Source organism: Arachis duranensis, chromosome 10, assembly GCF_000817695.3.
Source record: "Arachis duranensis cultivar V14167 chromosome 10, aradu.V14167.gnm2.J7QH, whole genome shotgun sequence".
In the NCBI taxonomy this organism is placed as follows: domain Eukaryota; kingdom Viridiplantae; phylum Streptophyta; class Magnoliopsida; order Fabales; family Fabaceae; genus Arachis; species Arachis duranensis.
Genome location: NC_029781.3, coordinates 102,625,337 through 102,641,881, shown reverse-complemented (window position 1 = coordinate 102,641,881; position 16,545 = coordinate 102,625,337). Strand labels below are relative to the sequence as shown.

Here is a 16,545-nt window from a genome sequence, read left to right as displayed (position 1 = left end):
TCATTATTGCTCCGTCCGTTCCGTTTCTTAGCTTCTGTCTACGGTCGTCCGAGATCCGCAAGAACACCCACGTCACCGACCCCAAGGTTGCATTTTTTCCCTGTTATTTTTATTGCGAAATTTCATGAAGCTATTTATTCATTTGTATTTCTTGTTAGAACTTAGAACTAATTAGTAGTTTCGTTTGTCCTTATTTCTGGATTTTAGGGAAATTCGTTTTTTTTTTTTTCATAATTTTGGGATTTTTCATGTTTCCACTACTTGAGCGTTTAATTAGATACTCTTGTATAGTACTGGTTATTGGCTTCATTTGATTATACTTAAGAATTTAGAATGGCTGTGAAATAGAAACGCAAATTTAGTGCCACACGCAGAATTGTTTGTCTAAATCGTAAGAATGAATGTTACATTTCTTGTACTTAGTGGTTCTGAATTTTCTTTTATTTATTTATTTGTGATTACTGTCATAATTGTTAAAACTGCTTCTGAAATTGTGCGTTGGTGTTGTTTCTTGTTGCTGTGCTATTGTTGCTGCTCTTGTTGCATATTTTCTTTCTACATGTTGATTATGCTGCTGATTTTGTTCCAATTTTTTTGGCAACTCTATGTCACTCGTGTATTGATGAAGGATCCAGAGTTAGATGCGCATGAAAGGCAACTCTATGTCACTCGTATTTTTTGAACAAATAGATTGTGTATTATTCACATTTAGAGAAAAAGAGAAGATATCTTTGTTTGTCATATACCATGGGCCTTTTATAGTATGGTTTAGGGTGTTTGCAATCAGTGAGGTGTGCTTCCATTGCAGAATTGCTTAGCAGCTTTAGTCTGGCATCAGTATGGTGTTTCATGATCATTTTACCAGTATGTCTACTGGATTGATAACAGCTGATTATTTTACATTGTAGCCATCTTGATGTTAATAAGCTGGTCTTATAAGTATAGCAGTAATAAAAACTTCTTCCTAATTATTCATCCATATTCGATAAAAACAAGAATAGACTCCAGGGAAAATCACTGTAGAATGGAATCTGTAAGAATGGCTGATTTTTCCAATATGACAACTTCTCTTGTACAGTCTTCATCTCTTGTGAATTTAAATTTTCTGATAAAGATTTTTATTTTTTTATTTTATTAGTGCAAATGACACCAATCTTTTCATATTTTACAAAGTACGGACAATATTATTACCTAAATTTCAGGAGAGGTCAATGTATGGTTTTAGAAATATAGGAGAGTTGGGTTTTATTTTATCAAACCTTGAGGGGGTGAATCATGAGTGTAATTTGACCTTGTTTTTGTGATGATACTTTATATTGCATTTGGTTAAACTTTATGATGATTTGAAAAACTGCCATTAGCTGAACCCACCTGTTTTGAAGAAATTTTGGCTGTTCTTATTTGAAAACTTGTCTTGTAATGTCACAATGATGTCTGCCTTGTCAATTGCCACGCTTTAGGTATGGTGGTTCTTTATAGTCTGATTTGTGGCCGATAATGCTGTATGGCATAATACCATGGACCATACTGACTAAAAAGTTATATATTTCACTGCTGTAACCAATTTAATTTATAGAATGGAAAATTTAACCAAACAAGTCATGCAAGGCTCAGACAGGTAGCTTATATAAATCTTAAAAATTATTGAAACCCATTCAATTTGCAACTACTTGCTTTTTCACTCGATCACAAATTAAATATGATAGTAAAGCAAAAGTAGATGCAACTTTTGCTTCTTACTCCGATCACTCAAGTTATAAATGTTTTCATGCAGGATCTTGTCCAAACCGGAGCCATGGCTTCATCTCATCTTGCTGCAACAACTGAGTCACTTGCTCTTGCAATGGAGGCCAAAAACCCATCTGAAGCAATCTCCATTCTTTACCGTGTACTCGAGGATCCTTCTTCTTCATCCGAAGCTTTGCGTATGAAAGAGCAGGCCATCACAAACCTTACTGACCTTCTAAGACAAGAGAATAGGGGGGAGGATCTGCGCAGCCTTCTCACACAACTGAGGCCCTTTTTCTCCTTGATCCCTAAGGCAAAAACTGCAAAGATTGTCAGGGGAATAATTGACGCAGTTGCTAAAATTCCAGGGACATCTGCTCTTCAAATTGCACTCTGCAAAGAAATGGTGCAATGGACTCGTGCTGAGAAGCGTACGTTCTTGAGGCAGAGAGTTGAGGCAAGGCTTGCAGCACTTCTGATGGAAACTAAGGAGTTTTCAGAAGCTTTGACTTTACTCTCCAGCTTGGTCAAAGAGGTTAGAAGATTAGATGACAAGCTTCTACTTGTAGACATAGACTTGCTGGAAAGCAAGCTACACTTCTCATTAAGGAACCTTCCAAAGGCAAAAGCTGCACTCACAGCAGCAAGAACAGCTGCAAATGCTATTTATGTGCCGCCGGCACAGCAAGGTGCCATAGATCTGCAGAGTGGAATACTGCATGCTGAGGAGAAGGATTATAAAACTGCATATAGTTATTTCTTTGAAGCCTTTGAATCCTTCAATGCACTTGAAGATCCAAAGGCTGTTTTCAGCCTGAAATACATGTTGTTATGTAAGATCATGGTGAATCAAGCTGATGACGTTGGTGGAATCATATCCTCTAAAGCTGGTTTGCAATATGTCGGCCCTGACTTGGATGCAATGAAAGCTGTTGCAGATGCTCATTCTAAGCGCTCCCTGAAGTTATTCGAGATTACTCTGCGAGACTACAAGGTGCAGTTGGAGGAAGACCCAATCGTCCATAGGCACTTGCAATCCCTGTATGATACCCTTCTCGAGCAGAATCTTTGCAGGTTGATCGAGCCATTCTCAAGAGTTGAGATTGCACACATTGCGGAGCTCATTGAACTACCTATTGATCACGTGGAGCGGAAGTTGTCCCAGATGATATTGGACAAGAAGTTCGCTGGGACATTAGATCAAGGTGCCGGATGCCTCATCATATTTGATGACCCCAAGACAGATGCCATATATCCTGCAACTTTGGAAACCATTTCCAATATTGGGAAAGTTGTGGATAGTCTTTATGTTAGATCGGCCAAGATCATGACATGAGCTTTCCTGTTTTTCAACACAATACTTGTTGCTATTAACTTACTGATGCCTAGCTTATGAATTGTTTTGCATTTTGAATTTGTCCAACCCAAAATCGTGGTAAGCCTTTCTTCACAAGGTATAATTATGTCGTAGCAGGACAGCTTGATTTGCTCGGTCGCAGTAGGTGAAATGTGACTAAATTGATGCAATGATGTGCATTGATTTGGCAATCAGGTTTGCGTTTTTCTTTTCCCCTCTTTTGTGGCAATATTTTAGACCCAAGATTATTATTCTCCAAGGACTCTAGTATTTGCATATTCAGTTGTTTCACTTTCACCCACTATCAAAATGTGGTAATTTCGAGTAACACAATAATGAGCAGTTATCAAAATGTGGTAATTTCGAGTAAGACAATAATGAGCAGTTTGATCTTACTAGATGAGGTTGGTTACATGGATCAAATGATCCAAACTTTTTATCATATATTATGTCTACTATGAGATCATTCACACATAAATCTTGTTTGATCACTTCATGTGGAGGATTTTATTTTAAAAGCGTGTTTGGCAAGTTGCGTGGTGCCATAAAGATTTTTTTTATTTTAGAAAAATTTGAAAAAAAGAATATTGTTAATTTGTTATCAAGTTAATTAAAATAAAAATTATAATTTGATGTCTAATTAACTAAAAAAATAATTAATAAAATTCATAAGACAAAAAAATAATAATAAAAAAAGAGTATTGTTAATTTGACTTGTTTGCCACACTTGTTTGGAGTTTTTTTGTTTACAGGCACAATGTGTCTTTTGTGCTTGTAACTTGTATCCGAAAGGGGTCATCGTGCAATTTAGAAAAAATTGATAAATTAATTGAATTATGTAAAATATTGAAATTAGATCTTCCTTCCTCCCTTTCCTTTTTTTTGGGTGGGAGAGAAGTTGGAAGTTGGACAGATATTAAGTTATATGAATAGGAGTGTATATGGGATTGGGTGAAATTGAATTTGTCTTAACTAAGTTTTGGTCCTAAATGTTTATCGATTTAATTTTTAGACTTTAATCCGATCTTAAACTCGATGAAACCTCCTCACTTTTGAGGTATGGTTAGTGTTCAAATCTTGACCCAAAATATAAAGTCAGGTTCAACAAGGACAAAATACCCACCCAAAAAGGGTGGCCTCTACCATTAACCCGACCTCTTTAAAGAGGTCGGACACGACGATGAGGAGCAGTTTCATTTATCCAAATAAGTAACTGCCTCTTCAAATATCTCCTACAATCTCTATCTCCACTAAACGATAGATTCTAACAAACTCCTAAAATAAAGGGACTACTCCAAAATGTGGTTATTAACTCTATTATAAATACACTGACACTCCTCAGGTATATTCACATTCTATTCTACTAAAACTCTGCCTAAAGTCCTTGCTAGCATAAGCATTGGAGTCTCTTGCAGCTACTACTCCCTCCTCCTCTTCTTCACGAGGAACTCGGATGGCAGCACATCGGCACCGAAACAAGTCGGATGCTGCCTCAGAAGGAGTGAGCCTTAGAAGGAGTGAGCCTCAGGCTTAAGCCCAAATCAACGTTTCAGATAACCCTCGGAACATTGGCGCCATTGCCGAGGAACGAAGATTCAACCATTGATAATGGCGGATGGCCAATACGAAGATGTCACACGGCATCTGAGTCAGAACCAGAGCCCACCGTGATGACCTCACATTTGCAATACCCCCCCTCGGGAGAGAACTCATATTCCTCACGGAGAAGGAACATCTAGAAACCCTCATCCTTGGCGAATCCAATCAGAGATCCACCCGCTCGAGAATGAGGAACTTCCCCATCCAACAGAGATACTAGGCTTAGTCCACAGGCACAGTGGACAATTAGAGCAACTCGAGCTGGAAGCTAAACGACATCGGAAGGATGAACAAGAACTGCGAAGGGAGGTACGGTGGCAAAAAGAGTTGGAAGAAAAGCTCTTACAATTAGAAGCTGACCTCAGAAAACAGAGCAATCGAGCAGATCGGGAAGAAAGCCCTTTGGGAGGAGAAGATCCGTTTGTTGAAGAGATTATGCGAGCCACGGTCCCAAGAAATTTTAAAACTCCCAACATAGATCTCTATGACAGAACAACCGACTCGAGGTACCAACTTAACAATTTCAAAAGTCGGATGTACCTAGCCTATGCCTCCGACACTACCCGTTGCAAAGCCTTCCCGACAATTCTGACCAAAGCCACGATGAAATGGTTTGATAATTTAGCCCTTAGGTCGGTAACTGGTTTTGATAACCTGGCAAGGAAGTTTCTCACTAGATTATCAATTCAGAAGGACAAGGTAAAACATGCCCCGAGTTTGCTAGGAGTTAAACAAGAAGTCGGGGAGACACTTCGAGATTACATGGAAGGGTTCAACAAAGCATGCTTGGAGATTCAAAACCTACCTACTGAAGCAGTGATAATGAGATTAGTTAATGGCCTTAAAGAGGGTCCGTTCTCTCAATCCATATTCGAGCAACACCCGGCTTCATTGTACGAAGTACAAGAACAGACAGAAAAATACATCAACATGAAAGGAAATTCTCGACTTTGAGAGCCTCTCCCAATATCCAACCTACCCTACCCACCTCGGAAAAAGGAGAAAGAAACTACGAAAAAAAAGGAGTATAACTCGAAAAAACCTAGAAGGTATCATAATTACACCCCACTCCGAGTTTCTCTTGTAGACATTTACAGGGAGATATGTCGCACCAAGAAGTTTCCACCTCCTCGCCTAATGGGTGCAGATTTCAAAAATCATAAACTAATCGGCAAGTACACCAGGTTGTACCAAGTAATACTTCAGGTGAGTGAGGGTCGATCCTACAAGGATTGATGGATTAAGCAACAATGTTTGAGTGATTTACTTAGTCAGACAAACAAAAAGGAGTGTTTTGAGTTCAAATTGCATTAAACAGTAATTAGAGAAACTAAGAAAGCAAACAGTAAATTAGTTGTGAGAATTATATGAGAAAATAGTTAAGGGTTTGGAGATGTTCAGATTTTAGGATTAACAATTCTTATTAGCAACTTTGATTATGTAAAGATTCAATTCATAGCAAACTTTAAGTGATTATATTTCAATTTCTTGGTAATTTAATCCTCCTCTAACTCAATCAATTGTCAATTCCTTGGTCACTTGATCTAATTAGAGGGTTTAGGTTCAAATCCTAGTTTATAAATCACATAAAACCCTAATAGTCCAAAGATGATATGAATATATGTCACGTATCGCATTAAGTTCAGATAGTTAGAGAGTTATGAGAATTCAGTTTCAAGATGTTATTAAGGTGAGATAACTTTTCCAAGATTCAACAAGAATTCAAGTTAGAAAAGTGTTATTTTTCATTATACTCTAATCAGTAGGATGAAGAATGGAACAGATTCTTGAATGTAAATCAATGCATTAATCAGAAGTACAAAACAATAATTATTAATCCATCAAAATAAACAGAGCTCCTAACCTTAATAATGGAGATTTAGTTGCTCATTGTGTGAAAAAATCCTAGCAAAAAAAAAGTGTAAAGTGCGAAAGAAGAGAAGAAGAAGATTAAGTCAGAATATCTTCTCCTTTTATATCTAATCCTAATAAATGTAAGATACGATTTCTAAAACCTAAAAAATATATTTTCTTAATTAAAAAGTAAATAAGAATCAAATTAAATAATTGGGATTTGGTGTAATTCATGTGGGATCCTCTCTCGTCCAGTAAACTGGCGCCAAACTTGGGCTGACTGAAGTTTGGCGCCATGTCCATTGTAACATTGCCATATTCCCACGCTTCCGGCGCCGAATGCTGGGATGTGGCGTTTGGAGCCATCATGGCAGCATCCAATTGTGGCTTTGTTGTGATCTTGACACCAAACTTGAGCTGGATCAAGTTTGGCGCGCACTATTGCTGAGTCCAATTGTGAGTTTCTTGTGATCTTGGTGCCAAATTTGAATCCTCAAGTTTGGCGCCACCTTCTGCATGTAAATAGTTCCTTTTCTTCTTTCTAAACTCTGTCAGATATGCCTGAATGCTACCCGAAATCAATCAAATTGCAAACAACTCAAAGTAGTATTCATGGTGGCTTAAAACACCTAAATACTGATTTAATTCAACAAATTCAATTGCAAATTCGCTAAGAAAAGATAAGAAAGATGCTCACGCATCACAACACCAAATTTGAATTGTTACTTGTTCTCAAGAAACTGAAAACAATATAGACCTGAGATGTGAATTTGCATGAGTTGAGGTTTTCCATTAAGCTCCAGTCTCTTTTCTATGTGGGGTTAATAACACTGTGACCAAAATTAGTTATGGCATCTCACTATCCTTTGAAGCTCAGGAATGTTAGCGAATTCATCATAGTTCTCTAAATTCCTGTTCATCATGCATCAACATCCTTTGATCCCAATTCAATTATGTACTATTCATATCATGCATTCAAAGTCACAGATTAACACCACCACATCTAAGTAAATAAGACTACTCTTAGATCTAAACTTAATTTCTCATGCAATATATCACTTTTCTTTTTCTTTTTCTTTTCAAGCTCAGTGAGCGGTACATGAGACATCTTTTTAAATTAAAAACAAACAACCAAAATAAACTAAAACCTAAGAAACTGAAAATACTAGAGATTATGCAACAGATAAAGCAAAACAATAGAAAATAGGAATATAACAGAATTGAAACGGAAGAAAAATAGGAAGTGAAAAAGGAACTAAACCACCTCAGTCATCATGGTGGGTGCCTCTCTCCTTAGGCTATGGTCCGTATGGTCCTCTCAGTCGTCCAAAATCTGGCCTCAGCTGAAAAAGCTCATGGTACTGAGTCTTTTGCTCCGCCACAATCTGATGGAGAAGGACGTCGTGACTATGCTGTTTCATCCTCATCTGCTCAAGAGAGGAAGTGAGCTGTTGCCAATACTTCTGAGGTGGAAAGTAATGGCCTTGAGGTGCGGGAGGCTGGTTCTACTGAGTCTCCTCCTCGACCTGTTCTCTTCTCTGGACTCTCTGATACTCTCTCACATACTCCATGATTTTCTTGGTGATTGGTCTTTCAACCGAAATAGAAAAATCATTCTCCACCTACGCTTTAGAGGCGTCACAGAGACGATAAATAAGGTGTGGGAATCCCAGTCTGGCATGTGAAGAGGGGTTGGATGCTATGTTGTATATTTGGTGTGTGATGAGCGGATAATTTATACGCTTTTTGGGGGTATTTTCATATAGTTTTTAATAGGATTTAACTACTTTTTAGTATACTTTTATTAGTTTTTATGCAAAAATCACATTTCTGGACTTTACTTTGAGTTTTTGTATTTTTTTGTGATTTTAGGTATTTTCTTGCTGAAATTAAGGGACATGAGCAAAAATCTAATTCAGAGGCTGAAAAAGGACTGCAGATGCTGTTGGATTCTGACCTTCCTGCACTCGAAATGGATTTTCTGGAGCTAAAGAAACCCAATTGGCGCGATTTCAATTGCGTTGGAAAGTAGACATCTAGGGCTTTCCAGTAATATATAATAGTCCATACTTTGCCCGAGTTTTTACGACGTAAACTGGCGTTCAAACACCAACTTCCTGCCCTACTCTGAAGTTAAACGCCAGAAACGGACTACAAACCAGAGTTAAATGCCACAAACAGGCTGCAACCTGGCGTTTAACTCCAAGAGAAGTCTCTACACGTGTAAAGCCCAATGCTCAGCCCAAGCACACATCAAGTGGGCCCCAAAAGTGGATTTTTGCACTATCTGCACTTAGTTACTTATTTTCTGTAACCCTAGCTACTATTTTAGTATAAAAACAACTTTTAGAGACTTACTAAGTACCTCATGACATTTTCAAGTTTTACATTGTATCTCTACGGCATGAGTCTCTAAACTCAATGATTGGGGGTGAGGAGCTATGCTGTGTCTCGATGGATTAATACAATTACTTCTGTTTTCTATTCAATCACGCTTGTTTCTGTTCTAAGATACTCGCTCGTACTTAACCATGATGAATGTGATGATCCATGACACTCATCACCATTCTCAACCTATGAACGCGTGCCTGACAACCACTTCTGTTCTACCTTAGATTGAGTGTGAATCTCTTTGATTCTTGGTCCACGTGTTTGATTGCATCTCCTGACAACAGAGCATTCAAATCCGTGAGATCAGAGTCTTCGTGGTATAGGCTAGAATTATTGGCGGCCATTCCTGAGATCCAGAAAGTCTAAACCTTGTCTGTGGTATTCCGAGTAGGATATGAGATGGGATGACTGTGACGAGCTTCAAACTCACGAATGCTAGGCGTAGTGACAGACGCAAAAGGATCAATGGATCCTATTCCAACATGAGTGAGAACCGACAGATGATTAGCCGTGCGGTGACAGCGCATTTAGACCATTTTCACTGAGAGGACGGATGGTAGCCATTGACAACGGTGATCCACTAACATACAGCTTGCCATGGAAGGAGCCTTGCGTGCGTGAAGAAGAAGACAGTAGGAAAGCAGAGATTCGGAAGACAGAGCATCTCCAAATCCTCAATCTGTTCTCTATTACTGCATAACAAGTACTTATTTTATGTTATTTACTCTTCATAAACCCAATAATTTTTATTACTAATTTCCTGACTAAGAGTTACAAAATAACCATAGCTTGCTTCAAGCCCGACAATCTCCGTGGGATCGACCCTTACTCACGTAAGGTATTACTTGGACGACCCAGTGCACTTGCTGGTTAGTGGTACGAGTTGTGAAAAGTGTGATTTACAATTTCGTGCACCAAGTTTTTGGCGCCGTTGCTGGGGATTGTTCGAGTTTGGACAACTGACGGTTTATTTTGTTGCTTAGATTAGGAAAATTTTTTCTTTTTGGTTTAGAGTCTTCTATTTTTGTTTTTGGTTAAAAATATTTTAAATCCTTATTTTCTTTTTCAATTTTTTTTCGAAAATTTTTTTATAAACTAATAATTGAGTTTTTCTGTTTGAGTTTAGTTTCATATTTTAAGTTTGGTGTCCTTTGTGTTTCTGTTTTCTTAAAAAATTTTCAAAAGTTGTTCTTAGCGTTCATCGTGATATTCAAAGTTTTCCTGTTTGTTTCTTTTGTTTTGATCTAAAAATTTAAGTTTGGTGTCATTATTACTGTTTTTCTCTTTCTTCATTAAATTCAAAACTATATTTTCTCTTTATTTTAACTAATTTTTGAATTTTCCTTTAAAAACTCAGATTTCTATTTTAAAACTTTCTATTCTATCTTATCTTAGTTTTGAAATTTCAAAATTCAAAATCTTTTTCAAAAATCATATCCAAAGTTTTTCAAATCTTCTTAATTAAGTAATTATTTTCGTTTTCAAAGTTATTTTTTTGGTTTTTGAAATTTACATTTTAATTTCTAATTATTTTATTTTATCTTATTATTTCTATTTATCTTAATAATTCGGTTTGTTCTACTTAAATAAAATAAAAACAAAAAATTATATTTTGTTTACAATTCACATCAATTCCATTTTATCCATCATGGACCCAAATGGAAATGAACAGTCCAGAAGGACTCTGGGGTCATATGCTAACCCCATTACTGCTGCATATGGGAGTAGCATCTTTATACCTCCCATCAAAGCAAGCAGTTTTGAGCTAAATCTTCAGCTCTTTGTCATGATGCAGCAAAATTGTCAGTATTCCAGTCTTCCACAAGAAGAACCTACTGAGTTTCTGGTGCAGTTCTTGCAAATTGCTGACACAGTGTGTGACAAGGAGGTAGATCAGGACGTATACAGGCTGTTACTGTTTCCATTTGCTGTAAAAGATCAAGCTAAGAGGTGGTTAAATAACCAACCCACAACAAGCATAAGAACATGGAAACAGTTATCAGACAAATTCCTGAATCAATATTTCTCTCCAAAAAGGTTGACACAGCTAAGGATGGACATCCAAGGCTTTAAACAAGAGGATGATGAATCCCTTTATAACGCCTGGGAGAGGTACAAAGGAATGCTAAGGAAATGCCCATCTGAAATATTTTCAGAGTGGGTGCAGTTAGACATCTTCTACTACGGGCTTATAGAAAAAGCTCAGGTATCTCTGGACCATTCAGCTGGTGGATCTATACACATGAGAAAGACTGTTGAAGAGGCTCAAGAGCTTATCGATATAGTTGCTATAAATCAGCATCTGTACATAAGTAATGAGTCCTCCATGAAAGAAGAAGCCAAGGCAGTATCACTTGACTTTAGTCCTCAGGAACAAGTTGCTGAACTTAATCAGCAGCTATCTTCTATAACAAGGCAGTTAGCAGAATTTAAGGAGATGCTACAAGAAACCAAAATTGCTAACAAGGATATGGAATCACAATTGAATCAGACAAAACAGCAGTTATCAAAATAGATAACAGAGGAGTACCAAGCAGTTCAATTAAGAAGTGGAAAAATGTTAAATACATAAACTCAAAGCAGCAGAAAGCCAAGAACAGAACAGCTGACAGAGAATGAGCAAACTACTGCTCAAAATCCCATTGAGGACGACAAGAGCCCAGAGAGGAATAATTCTGGCGTTCAAACGCCAGAAAAGGATGAAAAGCTGGCGTTAAATGCCCAACCCATGCTCAATTCTGGCATTCAAACGCCAGAAATAGGTAAGGAGTTGGCGTCAAATGCCCAATGGAAGCTCAATTCTGGTGTTCAAACGCCAGAAAAAGGTAGGAATTTGGCATTAAACGCCAATCCAGCTTCCAACCCTGGCATTCAAGGGCTAGTGAGGGATCAGACACCTATAAGTGCTGATAGTAATCCCTCTAAGAAGGCTTCTCCAATCACTTCTGCAGGAAATAAATCTGCAGCAACTAAGGTTGAAGAATACAAAGCCAAGATACCTTATCCTCAGAAACTCCGCCAAGCGAAATAGGATAAACAATTTGCCCGCTTTGCAGACTATCTCAGGACTCTTGAAATAAAGATTCCGTTTGCAGAGGCACTTGATCAAATACCCTGTTATGCTAAGTTCATGAAAGAGATCTTAAGTCATAAGAAGGATTGGAGAGAAACAGAAAGAGTTTTTCTCACTGAAGAATGCAGCGCAGTCATCCTAGCAAGCTTACCAGAAAAGCTTAAGGATCCCGGAAGCTTTATGATACCATGCACATTAGAGGGTACTTGTATCAAGACAGTTTTATGTGACGTTGGGACAAGTATCAATCTAATCCCTGCATCCACTATCAGAAAGCTTGGCTTGACTGAAGATGTCAAACCAACCCGGATATGTCTTCAACTTGCTGATGGCTCCATTAAATACCCATCAGGCATAATTGAGGACATGATTGTCAAGGTTGGGCCATTTGCCTTTCCCACTGACTTTATAGTGCTGGAGATGGAAGAGCACAAGAGTGAAACTCTCTTTCTAGGAAGACCCTTCCTAGCAACTGGACGAACCCTCATTGATGTCCAAAAAGGGAAAGTGACCTTAAGAGTCAATGAGGATGAGTTCAAGCTGAATGCTGTTGAGGCAATGAAGCATCCAGACACATCACAAGACTGCATGCGTGTTGATATTATTGACTCCCTGGCAGAGGAGATCAACATGGCTAAGAGTCTCGAATCAGAGCTAGAAGACATCTTTAAAGATGTTCAACCAGAGCTGGAGGAATCAGAGGAAATAAAAGAGTCTCTGAAAATTTCTCAGGAAGAGGAGAAACCTCCTAAACCCGAGCTCAAACCACTACCACCATCCCTGAAATATATATTTTTGTGAGAAGGTGACACTTTTCCGGTGATCATAAGCTCTGCTTTAAATCTACAGGAAGAGGAAGCACTACTTCAAGTACTAAGGACACACAAGGCAGCTCTTGGGTGGTCCATAAGTGATCTTAAGGACATCATCCCAGCAAGATGCATGCACAAGATCCTATTGGAGGACGATGCTAAGCCAGTGGTTCAACCACAAAGGCGGCTAAATCCAACCATGAAGGAGGTGGTGCAGAAAGAGGTCACCAAGTTACTGGAGGCTGAGATTATTTATCCTATTTCTGATAGCCCCTGGGTGAGCCTTGTCCAAGTTGTCCCCAAGAAGGGAGGCATGACAGTGGTTCATAATGAAAAGAATGAACTGGTTCCTACAAGAACAGTTACAGGGTGGCGTATGTGTATTGATTACAGAAGGCTCAATATAGCCACCAGGAAGGATCACTTTCCTTTACCATTCATAGACCAGATGCTAGAAAGACTAACAGGTCATGAATACTACTGCTTTTTTGGATGGCTATTCAGGTTACAACCAAATTGCAGTAGATCCTCAGGACCAAGAAAAAACAGCATTCACATGTCCTTCTGGAGTGTTTGCCTACAGAAGGATGCCTTTTGGTCTGTGCAATGCACCTGCAACCTTTCAGAGGTGCATGCTCTCTATCTTCTCTGATATGGTAGAGAAATTTCTGGAAGTCTTCATGGATGACTTCTCAGTATTTGGAGACTCATTCAGCTCTTGCCTTGACCATTTAGCACTTGTTCTGAAAAGATGCCAAGAGACCAACCTAGTTTTAAACTGGGAAAAATGTCACTTTATGGTGACTGAAGGAATTGTCCTTGGGCATAGAATTTCAAACAAGGGAATAGAGGTGGATCAAGCTAAGGTAGAGGTGATTGAAAAATTACCACCACCCACCAATGTTAAAGCAAGCAGAAGCTTTTTGGGGTATGCAGGATTCTACAGGAGGTTTATAAAGGATTTTTCAAAAATCACAAAACCTCTGAGTAATCTGCTAGCTGCTGACACACCATTTGTCTTTGACACAGGGTGTTTGCAGGCCTTTGAGACTCTGAAGGCTAAGTTGGTCATAGCACCTGTCATTTTTGCACCAGACTGGACATTACCATTCAAATTAATGTGTGATGCCAGTGACCATGCTATTGGTGCAGTATTGGGACAGAGGCATGACAAGCTTCTGCGCGTCATTTACTATGCTAGCCGTGTTTTAAATGATGCGTAGAAAAATTACACAACCACAGAAAAGGAATTGCTTGCAGTGGTTTATGCCATTGACAAGTTTAGATCTTACTTAGTAGGATCAAAAGTGATTGTGTACACTGACCATGCTGCTCTTAAATATCTACTCACAAAACAGGATTCAAAACCCAGGCTCATAAGATGGGTGTGTCTTCTGCAAGAGTTTGATATAGAAATAAGAGACAGAAAAGGGACAGAGAACCAAGTGGCTGATCATCTGTCCCGGATAGAACCAGTAGAAGGGGCGTCTTTTCCCTCTATTGAGATCTCTGAAACGTTTCTAGATGAGCCATTGTTTGCCATTCAAGAAACACCATGGTTTGCAGACATTACAAACTATAAAGCTGCAAGATTCATACCCAAGGAGTACAACAGGCAACAAATAAAAAAATTAATTACTGATGCAAGGTACTACTTATGGGATGAACCATATCTCTTTAAGAGATGTGCATACGGAATAATCTGTAGGTGTGTGCCTAGAGAAGAAGCACAGAAGATCCTATGGCATTGTCATGGATCACAGTATGGAGGACATTTCGGAGGTGAGCGAACAGCCACTAAGGTCCTCCAATGTGGCTTTTACTGGCCTACTCTCTATAAAGACTCCCGAGAGTTTGTGCGTAATTGTGACAGTTGCCAGAGAGCTGGGAATCTACCTCATGGTTACACCATGCCTCAGCAAGAGATCTTAGAGATTGAGTTGTTTGATGTATGGGGTATTGACTTCATGGGGCCTTTCCCACCATCATACTCAAACACTTATATTCTAGTGGTAGTCGACTATATATCCAAATGGGTAGAGGCCATTGCAACACCCACTAATGATACTAAGACAGTACTGAAGTTCCTCTAGAAACATATCTTCAGCAGGTTTGGTGTCCCTAGAGCACTAATCAGTGATGGGGGCACTCACTTCTGCAATAAATAACTTTACTCTGCTATGGTCCGATATGGAATTAGACACAAAGTAGCAACTCCATATCATCCACAGACAAATGGGCAGGCTGAAGTCTCTAATAGAGAAATAAAAAGAATCCTAGAACGGACTGTAAGTATCCGCAGAAGGGATTGGGCAAGAAGCTTGGATGAGGCTCTGTGGGCATACAGAACAACATTCAAGACTCCTATAGGGACCTCTCCATACTAGCTTGTGTATGGTAAGGCCTGTCATTTGCCTGTGGAACTGGAACATAAGGCCTACTGGACAACCAGATTCCTAAACTTTGATTCCAAATTAGCTGGAGAGAAAAGATTGCTGCAGCTGAATGAGCTAGAGGAATTCAGACTCAATGCTTTTGAAAATGCTAAGATTTACAAAGAGAAAGCAAAAAGGTGGCATGATAAGAAACTGTCACCCAGAGTCTTTGAACCAGGATAGAAGGTTCTGCTGTTTAACTCTAGGCTCAGATTATTTCCCGGAAAACTGAAATCCCGGTGGAGGGGACCATATGTGATTACAAGTGTGTCACCATATGGCTGTGTGGAGCTTCAATACATTGATTCTAATAAGAAGTTCATTGTTAATGGACAGAGAATCAAGCATTATCTTAAAGGCAATATTGAGCAAGAATGCTCAAAGCTGAGGCTAGATTAAAAGCTCAGCAAGGTCCAGCTAAAGACAATAAAGAAGCACTTGCTGGGAGGCAACCCAGCCATTAGCAAAGCTTATTTGTTATTTAAATAATAATTATACGAGTTTAATATAAATAATCTTCAAAGTAAAAAAATCAATTGCATAAGTTCACAGAGTTACAGAAGGATTCAGAGTACAAAACAGGGAAATGGAGCTCACTGGCAAGAAAACGCCAGTAAGAGGTATATTTGGGCATTAAACGCCCAAAAGAAGCATATGCTGGGCGTTTAACGCCAGTAATGATACCTTTCTAGGCGTTAAACGCCCAGAATGGTACCCATTCTGGGCGTTTAACGCTACACTTGCAGCACAAAGAAATTCTGGTGTTTAACGCCAGCCAGAAGCAACAGCTGGGCGTTAAACGCCCAAAAGAGGCTACAGAGGGGCGTTAAACGCCCAAAACATGCAGCAGTTGGGCGTTTAACGCCAGGATTGTGGAGGAGAGGAAGTTTTGTTTTCCAACCTAATTTTTTTTCAAATTTTCATAATTCCATCCACAATTTCTTGCATAAACAGATTTCAAACTATCATCCTTCACTTTCAATTTAAAAAAAAAAATTGATGATTTTCAAAATATTTTTCTTATTTTGCTTCATGATTTTCGAAAACCTACTAACAATTAATGTTTTAAATTTAAAATTTTAAAATCATATCTTTTAGTCGCTTGTTAGTCAAGTAATCAACTTTAAGTTCAAAAATCAATTCTTTTCAAGTTAATTTTCAAATCTTTTTCAAAATAATTTTCAATCATATCTTTTTCAAAATCAATTTCAAAATCTTTTCTGATCCCTTATCTTTTCAAATTCAAACTTATCTTTTACAAATCATATCTTCTATCATATCTTTTTCAAATTTTTC

General features: G+C 38.5%; 1 protein-coding gene across 1 annotated transcript in view; it reads left to right on the top strand.

The window, feature by feature from the left end:
• Positions 1-3,363, top strand: part of LOC107471574 (26S proteasome non-ATPase regulatory subunit 11 homolog) — a gene marked incomplete in the record, with an annotated part of 3,564 nt that extends 201 nt beyond the window's left edge. The window contains 2 exon segments of the mRNA XM_016091062.3: positions 1-86; positions 1,775-3,363. Of these exon segments, the coding sequence (XP_015946548.1) occupies positions 1,796-3,064 (1,269 nt within the window).
• Between the last annotated feature and the right edge of the window lie 13,182 nt (positions 3,364-16,545).